The 13,083-nt window shown below is 42.1% G+C and overlaps 1 protein-coding gene across 2 annotated transcripts in view; it reads right to left on the reverse strand.

Annotated features, from left to right (window-relative positions):
- Positions 1-13,083, reverse strand: part of cdin1 (CDAN1 interacting nuclease 1) — a 55,649-nt gene that overhangs the window by 17,514 nt on the left and 25,052 nt on the right. For both annotated transcript variants that reach the window (XM_053845717.1, XM_053845718.1), the window contains exons 9-11: positions 11,787-11,854; positions 10,373-10,438; positions 10,210-10,315 (exon numbers count right to left, since the gene is read on the reverse strand). In XM_053845717.1, the coding sequence (XP_053701692.1) occupies positions 10,210-10,315; positions 10,373-10,438; positions 11,787-11,854 (240 nt within the window). The remainder of the gene's footprint in view (positions 1-10,209; positions 10,316-10,372; positions 10,439-11,786; positions 11,855-13,083) is intronic.

A 13,083-nucleotide genomic window follows, 5' to 3' on the forward strand; every position in this document is an offset into this window, starting at 1 on the left:
GGCTGTATTTTTGGAAATGCCATCAGTTTTCATTAAACTGTCTTCCATCATCAGGATTTTTTTCAAGTCATATAACAAAGATCAGATCTGATGAAAGTACATAGAGCTGGTTGCTTGCAATCAAATCCCACCCTCTAGGAATTAAAAATTAAAGCTTTACAGGATGCTAAAGCAGTTGCACATTAGTAGATTCATTTTTTTTAAATGACTGGGACCTCAAAACAGCATTGTATCATTGTTATAAAGCAATTTCTGTAAAGGTTTTTCTTTTTTCTCAAGGGCAACTTTCTCAAACTTGTGATCAGCACTCCATGATTGTTAAAGCTGGTCATAATAGTTCTCTGGCCCCCGCCCACGAACACACAACCTGAACAGGTTTGAGCAGAAACCTGAATGATGGATGGCCTCGGCGCACAATGACCTCTGTCACCAGGTTCTTGCCCTAAATCAATAGTGGCGATAAGAGCCCTGCGCCAGCGTTCACCTTGGTATGTTCCTTATCTACGACTGAGGAAGTATGAGTAATAACCAAAGACAAGCCACGACGAAAACTAACCCCGGGTTGTCAAACATAATTTACAACGTATATCCCCTCACCCCGGCGTCCGCGCTGTTAAAACAGTAATCACAAGATTTGGACCTTTGTGTTTTGAAGACCTTTTCACCCGCAGAATGTCCGTGAAACATTCAAGAATGACACTCTTACACACAACCTAAACAACTTTCAAACCTTGATACACACACCAAGAGGGAGGGTTATTATTCCATCGTTCCAGCCCTTGACTGTCCCTGATGTAAAGAACTTCAGGTCTCTTCAAGAGCCAATAACGGGTCAGTTATTAAACATTCACGTACATATTCGGCCCTGGGGAGGAAACTCTAGCTGCATGGCTGAGAGTGCACGGTCATCTGGATAATACATTCGCAAAATTAATAACATCCCAGGAGAAGATGCTTTTAAACTTGATTACATTTCAAATGAGATGGTGGAGTAAGAGAAGTAGAACATGACGACTAATGGGAAAAGTGCTTGACAAATGACGACCCCAGTCAGACAGAAAGCGAAATGTGAAGACAGATTACAGCTCTAAGGGCTGGTTGGAGGCTAGCAAAAATAGATTTGGGGATGAAGTCACTGTTGCTTCAATATAACAGGTGAACAGAGGTGGTAAACCAACTCACAACTCCTCCAGTCATCACTAAGTCTCTTATCTACAGTATTTCCTTGCACCTATTTGTGCAAGATCACATGCACACTACAGATGATGCTGACAATCTAAAGTTACTACTAGTAGTTTATACAAGTATAACTATTTTTACATCCCAAATTTTATTTAGTTATTTTCCTCACATTTTTGCCTTTAAAATGAGTTTATTATTTCTTTGTCATTCTGCAAATATTTACATGTTTGCTTATAATGTTTCAAAGGTCAAATAAATTTTTATTATATAATAAAAATCTTATTTTTGTCTACTGTATCTCATGACAGATACAGTAGAGTGGGGAGTTTAGGAAATTTAAGTGCGTTAATATTGAGTGATTTAGCAGCAGGCCTATGCACTTTGAGATTACCCAAGTGGAAGAGAAAGTAGTTCCTACCGACCTACCAATATTCTGATTTGAGAATCAGTTTTAGAGCACAGATATTTGGCATCCAAGGTAGAATATTTCTGCATTGATCCACACATCATTCAGTGACTCAGTAGGTGAGAAAACCTTCAAAAGATGAATCCAGATACCCAACCATAACACAGCCAAAAGTTAGTCATCTATTCTTTGTCCCATAATCTGAAAGTAGATTCACAGTAATTACAGTGCTAGAGTTATTATTCCCGGGAGAACGCAATGACGCATCATTGGGGAGGTTAGAGGCTGAAGTTGAGCACAAGGCTAACGGAAAGCAAAAACAAAGACATGATGAAGACTGCAGCTCACAGAACTTCGGGACCTCTTGCTGGTTTTTCATGTAAGAGCGCATGATCGAGTGTGTGAGTGTGACACGGAGGGAGCTAACGGGCTTCCAGGCAGTCGCGTCAAGCGGCCAACGGAGACCAAACATGACATCAAACGCTGCAATTAGCTGACCCCATTCTCCCGCACTCGCAGTCGGAGCGCAGCGGCCTTTAAGAGCCTGATTAAAATATGTTTGCCTTCTTATTGGAGACGACACTTGACAAGGCCAGCAATATTTCAACTAACTGCAAAAACATTCTTCTGGCCATAATCCCGCTTTCTTCCCATTGCTGTGAAGCAGCGCAGGTAACCTTGCGGAGTTTCCCATGAACCCGCCGCTAGGATTTGAAAACAGAAACCACAGAGGAGCGAAGAGGACAGTCCAGTTCAGTGTTTCTCTGCAGCATGTTTTCTTTCAGTCAGGCTGTAGGAGATGAATGTTTACTGATCATCATTCAGAAAATTTAGCCAAAACGCTTCAAACCACCGAGGAGTGCTATGAGTTCAACCACACTAATCGTTCTGAAACTGAATGTGACTCAACAATCTGGATAAGTAAATTAATTAATAGGCAAAAGCAGCAGGAAAAGCATTATAAAATCTTCCCTGACACCAATCATCCAGGCTTTAGTTGTAATCTCACCACCATGACAGCCTGATAACATCCAAAGGAAACCTGTGGCCGATTTAGGAGATGACAGAACCACCACAACTGACTCATTTCCACGAACCACAGCTGCAATTTAATCCAATGGTTTCACGGATGCGCAGTTGTTCACCTATCCTCCAGCCAACAGCTCATACAAATTGGTGGTCTTGCTTCTTTGGCTGTGACTTCAAGGACACATCCTTGTATTTTCATAGACGTTTGTATTTTCGCTTGCCGATTTTTGGTACATTTTGTTTTTCCTTATATTCTTTGTCTCTCTTTTTTCTTTTTTTCCAATTGCCATGATCTATTTTTTTATACATATTTTGAGGAGTGGACTTATTTTTTATATTCTTATATCTCTTGGGTGCCTTTTTGTTATGACTAGACAAAACATAAATATGTATTTAATCAGACTTTTTTTTTTCTGTGGCTGACCCTTCACAGAACAACATACTATAATCAAGATTTCCTTGCCGCTACAGTCAAAGATTCCTCTGTGGAGACACAAGTTTACATTTCAGTTGTTCGCTGCCTCTCTTATCTTGCGTCAGACCAAAGAAAAAAAGATCGGGTGTCAGCTTTTTCAACTTCCCGCTCTTGATGAAACGTTACATCAACATGGGCTGGAGTCAGAACTTGGATAGAAAACCTTCCCCTTTGACTCTCGAAGCTCTTGTCATCGGGAGTTTTCTTTACGACATCCATAAAATTCATAATGGTTAAGTAAATACAGGTTTTGCTTTAAAAGCGAGTGACTTTGCAAGAGTCAGCCAAGTCAAACGCGCTTCCCCAAAACACCATAGACATTAACCCCGAGAATTGATGAGCAACGTTGGAGGGTCAGCGCCTGGACATGGACTCCTCTCATGTGTCTTTGATTACACACTCTCACTAAGGGATCGTCAGGCCGGTATGTTTAAGCTATCAGGCAATCAGACCGCAGAAAGACGTGAAACTCAAACCAGGAGGGGACGGTGGAGCGAGAGGGCGGCCTGGGAAAGAAAAAAAAAAAAAAGGAGAAGATGTAGGATTCAGCTCCGGAGAAGCCTTTAAAGCTTTGCCAGGCCAGTTGGGGAGACTCAGATGTGCTTTGTATCTCTATCGGGATATCTGATGTGAATTAATACGCCGGCATCAAGCAAAGTTCAGAGAAACAAGCACCTCCCTGTCTGACCTATGAAGTCACTGTGCCGAGTGCTGCGTCAATCACGCTGACAGCTGTGAGGGTCAATCCAATGACACAAACAACCCACCGCACACTGGGGATGTGAACTAAAAATCCCAAACAGTGTCTTTTCCTTAGGAGCACAATACGTGGGCTCATTGTGTCATTACCAACGCATTACACAAGAATCTAGTGTATAATTCCAAGGCGACACAGCACAATCTTTTCATCAATTCCAACATAAAAGTCCAGTATTCCAGAAGAGAAACAACTGAAGTGACTTTGATTACTTGGATCCTAACTAGGAATCTATTTGAAGCTGTAGTTGAACCTCTTACAGAAGAGACCACATGAAAACCACATCTATGTAGTAGTCACAGGACACCAAGGTGATCTGACAACTCCAATACATCTCCAGACTGGTAAGGGAAGGAGACAAGGTCATGAGAACAAAACAACAGTAGGCTTTGAACGACCCTATTCTTATTCATATAATCTGTTCAAGTGACAGATGGAAAAAACAAAATTGTTATGAGGATGTAGATGACAGAGTCAAAACGTAGCAGGCGAGTAAGTAGTTGACTGATTCACATACTCATCAGGCGCTTGGGGTAGTATTTTGTCCACCACATTGTCACCACTTCAAGATAACTGAAGACACATTAAGGAAATACATTTTCAGATCTTCTGTAGGAGGTGATGATACATGGCTTCCAAATTGTTTACACTGCAAGCTAGCTGGAGACAAATGAAAAAAAAAGCCACTTGGGAGTCAAACACAACAACAGAAAAGAGCTATAAAAAGACAGCAATAATGGCGCCCGGGATAAAGGCAAGGTTATGTAAGGGGCAGCAGGCCTATAAAAAGAAGCCCAGAGTCTGGGTTATCTATAAGAAGCACTTATCGCCGGCCAGCAGGCCCACACAGTGACGGATGGGCCTCCACAGACCAGTAGAACCGACACATTATCTGCTGCACGCAGAGTTGCTCCATAAACACAAAGGCAGAAATATGAAGCATTGTTTCCTCGCTTGTCGTTCAGTAAAAATATCCGATTTGTCCGCATGGTCTGAAAGCGTTTTATGTTTCAGACCGACCAGATAAGACACCAACAAAGAGGGTGTTCTTACTCCAGGTCACTCTCACAGCAGGTTTCTCTTTCTCGGTGGTACTTAAAAAAACAACACAATAGTATCGTGCCACACTTCACCAAAATCATGTTTCTTACAATAATCAAATTAAGAAAAGAGAATGCTCAAAATGACCATAGCCATAGCCCTCGGACATAGCTTGACTCAGCAAGGAGCGCATTATCTAGACATTTTTGAGCTGCTAAACAGGGATCACCATTCGCACCAGTCTAATCACAGCCTCACGCTCACAGAGGCTCTTTCAGGTCCTCCAACCCAATCACAAAGACATAAGGAATATGTTCTCTGGCAACCAGAGCAGAAGTTGCAGAAGGCTTGACTACCGAAGGCATGCAGATGCCTTTCGAGGATCTAACCCTTCCATACACCAGAATAGGCATTGTTTTAATGATGCAGTTCCTGGTTCTGTTTGGTAGAAAATCAAAACCTGTCCATGTAGGAATGAGAGTAACAGGCAAGTTAAAAGCTGGAAAAGTTCATCTTTTCTACAATGTAATTTAATAGACTGGTGAAATAAATAAATAAATAAAACGCGTGGTGGCTAAAAAAATGGACAATCGGCACAGAGTTGGTGAGCCCTGTGTACAACCCTCTCCTCATTTGTGTGAAAACCTTTTGGTACAGGACCAGCTTGTTTGGCACCATAAATGAAGCAGACCAACGCAACATGGCCCTGTTGTCACTTCACGATTTACATCAGGAAAAAAAAACAGGTATCACAGACTTTAATGGTAAAGAAAAGCTTTCCAAGAACAATTTCTTTGAACAAGACTTTGGTTTCTCCCTCACCTCCAGTCCTCACAAAAGGGTTAAGACCCAATTAAGCTGTTCATCCGAGAACGTGCAACAGCTGTGGGCGAGCATGAAATGAGGGACTTAGATGTCTCACCACCCCGAAGTCCAGTAAAGCATTAAATACTCCATTTATAGCCTGCATGTGTACATGTGGACCTTTAAAATCCAACTAGCCAAAATGACCACTTACAGGAGGGTGACAAATGTGACATTATATTTGTGGAAAAAAAGGGCCAGAATGTTAAGTCCTTCATTTGCGTGAATCAATTTACATTCCACCCCAATTGTTTGTGAACAATTGTTTGAGCAACTCATGTATCTATTAAGGTACATTCCAACAACACAATGGAGAAGATATCTGCAGATGTTTAAACTTTTTAAACGTTGGAATTATATCTCAAATTCTCTGGGTCAAAGGTTATCGCCGGTCGCTCAAAGATCTACTTTTAAATCTCTTCACACTTTTGTCGACAACTTGACTGAGGCCCAGAGGGCAACTGCACACGCGAAGAGAGAAGAGGAACATGATGATATTCACAGTGAAAGCTGACAAAATCAGGGACTGATAAAATACCTCCACCACATGCACTCGAGGTGTCTGCGCCTCATTTGACTGCAGGCTTCCGTCTGGATCTGGAGGACCAGGGCGGGGGTAGATACTGCTGAGGTGCTGCATTTGCCTGCCGCCTCTGGTTCATATAGACGGCGAGCGTGTCAAAGCCGCTCTCACACTCAACGCTAAATGACAAATTTGGATAATGCACACGTATAAGTGCAATAAACCACAGACATGGAGGCTTAAGCAGCTAAATCCTCGGGCAGCAGGAGACCCCAGAGTGAGGATTACACCCCAGACGCCTTAAACAATGCACCCAAACGTGCGTCCTTAAAAGCATGAAATCCTTAGAGCATCGGAGCCGATGTGTCATTTGCCATTAATATTCTGAGTGGCTCGTGCTTCAGGGGCTTGTGGGGGGTCGGAATTACAGTTGTGTCTGCAGAGGTGTTTTAAACAAACACTCACGCAGCCTTAAAGGAAGCACCGCGCTGGGATGCACTTTGTGTGGATGCCATAGGAGGATGTCGCGAGGGAGGAAACAATGAGGCACCACGGTCCAGCCCCGTGGGAGGTATCCACACTTTCCAAAATCAGGAGGTTGTAGGATTATCATGGGCCACTTAAGTTAATCAAGTACTTTTTCAATGGGTGACTGGTTGGTCCTCCGAGTATGCAGAAAAGGAGAGGTCATTTTGAAATCTACAGTAACTGCAATCATTCATTTGATCATCAGGGTTAGGGTTGTGTTCAGGTCTGAGGATTTTATCAGGTGCCTAGTTGAATTAGAACGCTAAGTGTGTGTTGAATGTGTTCAAACTTCACTATAGTTGGATTTACGTTATGACAATAAGATGAGGTTAGACGAGGCGGGGAAGAGGACTTGTAGGTGTCGCATTGTCACCCTGAAGGAGTCGGCACATTTCCTGAGGGACGCACTGTTGTGTCCGGTCTCATCGGATCAGCAGCAGGCAAGGCCTTTGGGCACTCAGGTGCCGTCCAGAATCTAGCTTTCAGTGTGAATATGTGCTGGTGCCAAAGTTTGATCTCCATGACACATCCAACAGCCTTTATTCATTATAGCTGTATTGAATTAGCAAGACAGTCGGACGTCATGCTGCGATGAAGGATGGACAGTTCCATTAAGAAAAATCAACAGTTGAGTGACCAAAAAACTCATTTGTTTGACAGAACTTTGGCAGGATTCAATTTGTTCACCTAACAACAGCAGATTTCCACATATAATTGGAGAAAAAAGTTAAAGGGTGTCGGCCTTGATGAAACATGACATGAATCTGTCTTCTCATTATCAGTGACGTTTTCTCATTAACTGTAGCTCTGGCTTTTACAAGAAAAAAAAATATTAATGTAGATGTGAGGATCAATTCTGGAGGCTTGAAGATTCTTCTGATTTGAAATTCCTACCTTAAAATGATCAGGGGTCACAATCTTACATATCAGATATATACTACAGATTCGATCTGGTTTGGCTTGGTATGTATGAGTGGCAGTATGTTGACATCTCCTCCAATGCAGGTATATCGCAGCACCCCAAGTCAAAGTAGTGTCAATGACATTTGAAGAAATGGCACACAAATGTGTCTCTGATATTTTAGACAGTATCTTAAAAGTAGTAGTTTATTCAGGTGTGATGTTGTCAGCTCAAAATCCATCCTCCAAATAGAATGTAACACCCAAGATTTGAACTTACGACTCATATAAACCACAATGACACAAATAAAATAGAATGTAAATGTTTGCCTTCAAAAGGATGCAAGTGTCCGGGACAGATGATGTATAATACTGAGCCCAAAAGTCTTGACCCCGGCTCCATACGAGGGAGAAATGAGGCGTACTGTCCTATTATACAACGATAAATCATTTTTGGTGGACGGATGACAGCTTTTTATCAGATCTAACCTTTTCAAGCCTCCATTAGGAGAGGTAACATTTTCAACTCTGACACATTCTCGCTTTTCCGGATATCACAGCTGATCCACTCTGGGGGGTCGTCATAGAGGAGGAGGGGCTGCTAAAGAGGAATTTACCTAACTCTATATTTGGTCTTTGAACTGGGACACATTTCAGATGGATGGGGATCTAACAACACTGCTACAGTTCACAACAACAAATATAAGTAAAACAAAGATCATAAACAGACTCAGGTGTACAGGAAGTAGTCACCTGCCACTTTGTTTTGAGGATGAAGACAAAGGTTACCAACACTTTTCCAAAAGTGAATGGTGTGACCTCATTTGTTATTAAAGTTACAGCATGACGAAATCAATTAAACAAGACTGACTACGATGAATGGATCTCATTGATTCAAAGATTGATTAGCAGGTGTTACCTCTGTAACGCCTGCTTCACTGCCGAACAGGAAGCCATTTGGTAGTTAGTTGTGAGACTATGCGGGACAATCTATATGAAAAAAAACGTGTTTACATTTTGACAAATTGTTTTGTCAATAGGTTCACATCAGGTCTCACTAAGTTGACCACAGCTCCATGGTTTGAAATTCAAGCAGTGGACATCCAAATGACGTTTCCATCACCAAAGTGGACTCACCTGCAGGCAGTTGAATTTGAGCTGACAGACTCAAATTTGCACTAAACAATAAAAATCAAGGCGCTGCTAAATAATGACGCTCATTAAAAGTGATGGAGTGCGGAGGCGGCGATAAGCTAAGCTAATTAAACAAACACGGCGTGGTTACGTCGCTGGCTGCCAGCAGAGTAATGGTGACGGGAACTTTGCCAATGATGATGGATTTAAGCACATCATAATCAGAGAGGAGCAGTTAAGGTGGCACCACGGCGAGCTCGATATTTCATTACATGCTGTGTTTAACCTCACACAGTCCTCCCAAAACACACAAGAGGCTCGTTATGTGTTTAATATTCAGCAGCAGGTGAATAATTTTTACTCTGATAGTGGGCGAGATAGATAACTCAATTACGTGAACATCCGTCAGAGCAGAGGGCTCACTGGCTCTGGAGCGCCACCAGCCAAGATTGATGACTGGAAGACAACCGAGCTGCTGGGCCTGAACCCGCCGTCAGACTCAGCTCCAATAGCCACTTTTTTTTCAGCGAAGGTGAAGCGTCATTACCCCTCACTCCACTGAATACGCTTCATTATGGGGTTAGTGTGTTGGCGTCGTCATTGTTGGGATGATGAATGCAGAGCCAAATTTACTTTCCAAAACACGCATCACTCTCTCTGCTCCGTTGCGGGACAATTAGCGCGAGCTAGCTGAGGAGGGGAAATAAGCAAATCACCAAAAACGTCCATCAGAAGCAACAAAGACAGATCGTTCATCAGAGAAATCTAAACACGAACCCGGTCAGACCTCGTCCAAACAAACGACATGTGACACGGAGATGATGTCATCCAATCACAGAAGCAACTCTCAGTCAGGACACGAGCGCGCTGGCCGCACAGACGGTAATGCATAAGGTCAAACATACTCGTGGAGCGATGCGAGCCTTGAGTTTGAAAATGTCAACAGTAAATGTCAATTAAAAATGAATACGACATTAAGGACTGAGGCTTTTTCTTTTTTGGACAACATATTTTATCTTGGTTCAGTTTGTGATGCCAACTATACTGTTGGACATGACTGAATGTCCCTGACTGAGGCCAGAGACAGTCAGTCAAGCACCTCAGGTCAGTTTCTAAAACTGCTACTGACTACAAGTATATCAACAAAAAGTTGTGTATGGATGACTACAGTTGAGGAATCACAGAGGGTTTTTTTTAATAATATTAAGGTAGTAAGGTAAAAGTTTCCTTTTTGTAATTGACTTTTCACCCAGAACACTGGATGTAGCAATATGTTATTTGTCACTTGAGAAACTTTGCTTTCAGTCAAAGTAATGTGTCTTACTGAATATCTACTGGCCTGTGTTGACATGAAGAGAAATATGTCTAACCTGTTGCAGTAGCTCCAGAACTGTTCATTGAGATACGTGCGGTGACTGTAGTCGTCTCCAAACGACGCTTTGCTCTCGATCCAGTGGACAATGTGGCCGTCGACGGCTGTTGGCATGGATGGAGTTAATGAAGTCACTCAATTCCAGAAGAAACAGGACATACCGATAGGGATCTCGAGGATGATGTCAGGGGTTTTGTCGTAGCCCATCGTTCTCAACTGGTTCTCATCTGATGACAGTGGTTTCAAACAAAAAAAAAAAAGATTAGTGGTCTTTCTTAGATGCTGACATACGCTGTTGAGCCATGCAAAGCCCCCAGACCCACATTTGTTGATTTTCTACCTGGATTTCTTTTAACTTCATCATCTGGGCGAGACACTGACTATGCCCAGTCCACATATAGGACAACCTATCAGTTTGCTCTGAAATGGTCTAGCAGCCAATGAGCACGCCAAGGGTGTCTCTGACCAAACAAAGAAGCCGTAGTTGCCGTCATTACAGCCTGGCAGAGCCTCCAAACACACTTCAGGCTGCAGGAACTCAGTAAAACCATTAACTGTAGGTATCTGCTGTCTCGGCACAAAAGCCTATAAAGCGTTAGTTACTGAGCAGCTCTCGGGTTTGGCAGAGCTTCATAAAACACCCGGCGAGGGGACGAACGATCGGTGTTATAGCCCCTGGAAGCCTGACCCTTGCCTGCCAGGGCAGCAGCCATTGTCCTTGACTTCTGGCGCGCTGCAGCCATTATCTTCACAACACCTGATTTCTCCATTAAATCCAGAGCTGACCAGGTCATTCGGTTCCGAGTGCCGGCTTCTTTGTCTCCAGCCAAGCTCAACTAATGGGGCGTGGAGGGGAATTGAAGTGAGATGGAGGGTGGCGGTGGCGGGGAAGAGACCAGTGAGGCTGGAGAGGTGCATCTTGGGAGCGGTGAGAGGATGGTGGACCTCTATTCAGCTGTCCACATCTTTGGGCGTCTCTGATCGCCTTCCTGCATCAATTTTGATTAAAATTAATGGGCCGTCCCGGCTGTTGGGGGATCACTTCCAATTCATCTATCAGAGCGGGTAAAGTCAGTGCCACGGCCCGTCAGGATGGTTTTAGAGCGGCCCTTGTGTCGCCCTGCAGAAAGGTCAACACTGAAGGTCCAAATAAATGACACAGTCTTAATGATGGTAGAGATGACTTTCAACCTTCATCACTCAGTGGACCTGCAGGAGAATGATGATGATGATGGCAGACAACACAGAATTGTGTTCCAATATGACGGGGAAATGTTGGTCAATAAAATACACTGGTGCAAACGCATCTGTTTTAAAAACACACAACCTCACATCCATGACAGGCCACGCCCACATTAAATGTCTCTTCTCCCAGGAGTAGTTTCTGACTTACCAAATAAGAAATAACACAAATATGTCGAACGAAAGGCTTAAAAATCGATGTCACAAATATGCCCCAATCCACTTCTGATAAAGATAAAGATGTGTAAAGATAAAGATGGTTGATGACAGGAGAAGTGTTGGTCAAAAATATCAAAATAAATGAATATCTGGGTGACATAAACGAAGACTTACCTAAAAAGGAAAGATTCCGCTCCTTGAGCTTGTCTCGCAGTAGAACCTCATGCTCCTGACCAATGGCACTGAGAGTGTTCAGTCAAGGAAACACAGTTATAAAGTAAAGTTTGTCAACAGTGTTTATTCCCTATGATCAACTCCGCCTCAAAGGCTTTGTGAACTTTTAATGTTTTGCAAATGCAAATCAACCGCAGAATCATGATCTTTCCCAAGTGCTTTTAAAAATATAATGCATTTCCAGCCAGAGGAAGTTGAATCACTTCCTAAGCAACACTAAGTTAGAAGCTATCGAGACGTCTATATTTTTTTAAATTGTGGGACGTGAAATAATTTAAGTGCTATAAATCATCTGCATGTTCTTCTTTGACATGGTAAAATGCCTAAGTGGCTCTTCTTCGCTGCAGTGGCAGGGAAAAAAAATCTTCTTCTTCATGATGTTTTTACATTGATCATCCACAACATAATCAATTTTCAGGTCAATGCGGGGAGAAGTGAATTATCCTAACCATAAAAACTGAAAGAAATGCAAATGTGGTAAATGCAGAAAAAGAAAGGAATTTATTTATTTTTATTTATTTATAGGGAAAGGCAGATCTAAGTTAAGGAGAAGCTCCTGTATCTGTATCAACTAAACACCCTAATCTATTTTACTTATTCTATCCACTTCCATAATCATCATTTTAGATTACAATCGACACCTTGCATTCTTTTCTTTTACACTCCGTAATATATCAACTGTTCTAACTCTCTCTAAATCATATTTTACACTTCAAAAATCATATTCTTGTATTCTTGATTTTTTACAATCTTGCATTTGATTATTTTCTTTTTGTTGTTTTTGTTTCTTTTCTTGTTGCCAGATTTGACAGAAAATCACCAATCTATAAGAATTGCTATGTTGTTTGTTTCCAGCCGACCACTATCTATTTCCTCAATATTTTATATTAATTTCTGCCATTCACAAATTATATTTATTGACCTCTCCAGACAAACATTCTCCACTCATGACGTTGTGTCAAAATAATACAATTAATGTCAGTTTCTACTCAGATACCTTTTTTAAAATTTGAAAAAATACGACTACTAATAATAACCTGATTCAGATGCTTTAGTTGGTCTCTCATAACTCTGTGGGTATATAATGTGGCCCCCTCATGACGTAACCCATCTGCTCTGCAGATGAGCTGTTGAACATTTTCAATGTTCATTCTGAGCTCTCCGTGGTGCTGAACCCAGAGTGACCTCTGAATTAAAAAATATTGAAGATATGAAACAGAGCTGCATGTTTATAGGA

Source organism: Synchiropus splendidus, chromosome 16 (genome assembly GCF_027744825.2).
Source record: "Synchiropus splendidus isolate RoL2022-P1 chromosome 16, RoL_Sspl_1.0, whole genome shotgun sequence".
In the NCBI taxonomy this organism is placed as follows: domain Eukaryota; kingdom Metazoa; phylum Chordata; class Actinopteri; order Syngnathiformes; family Callionymidae; genus Synchiropus; species Synchiropus splendidus.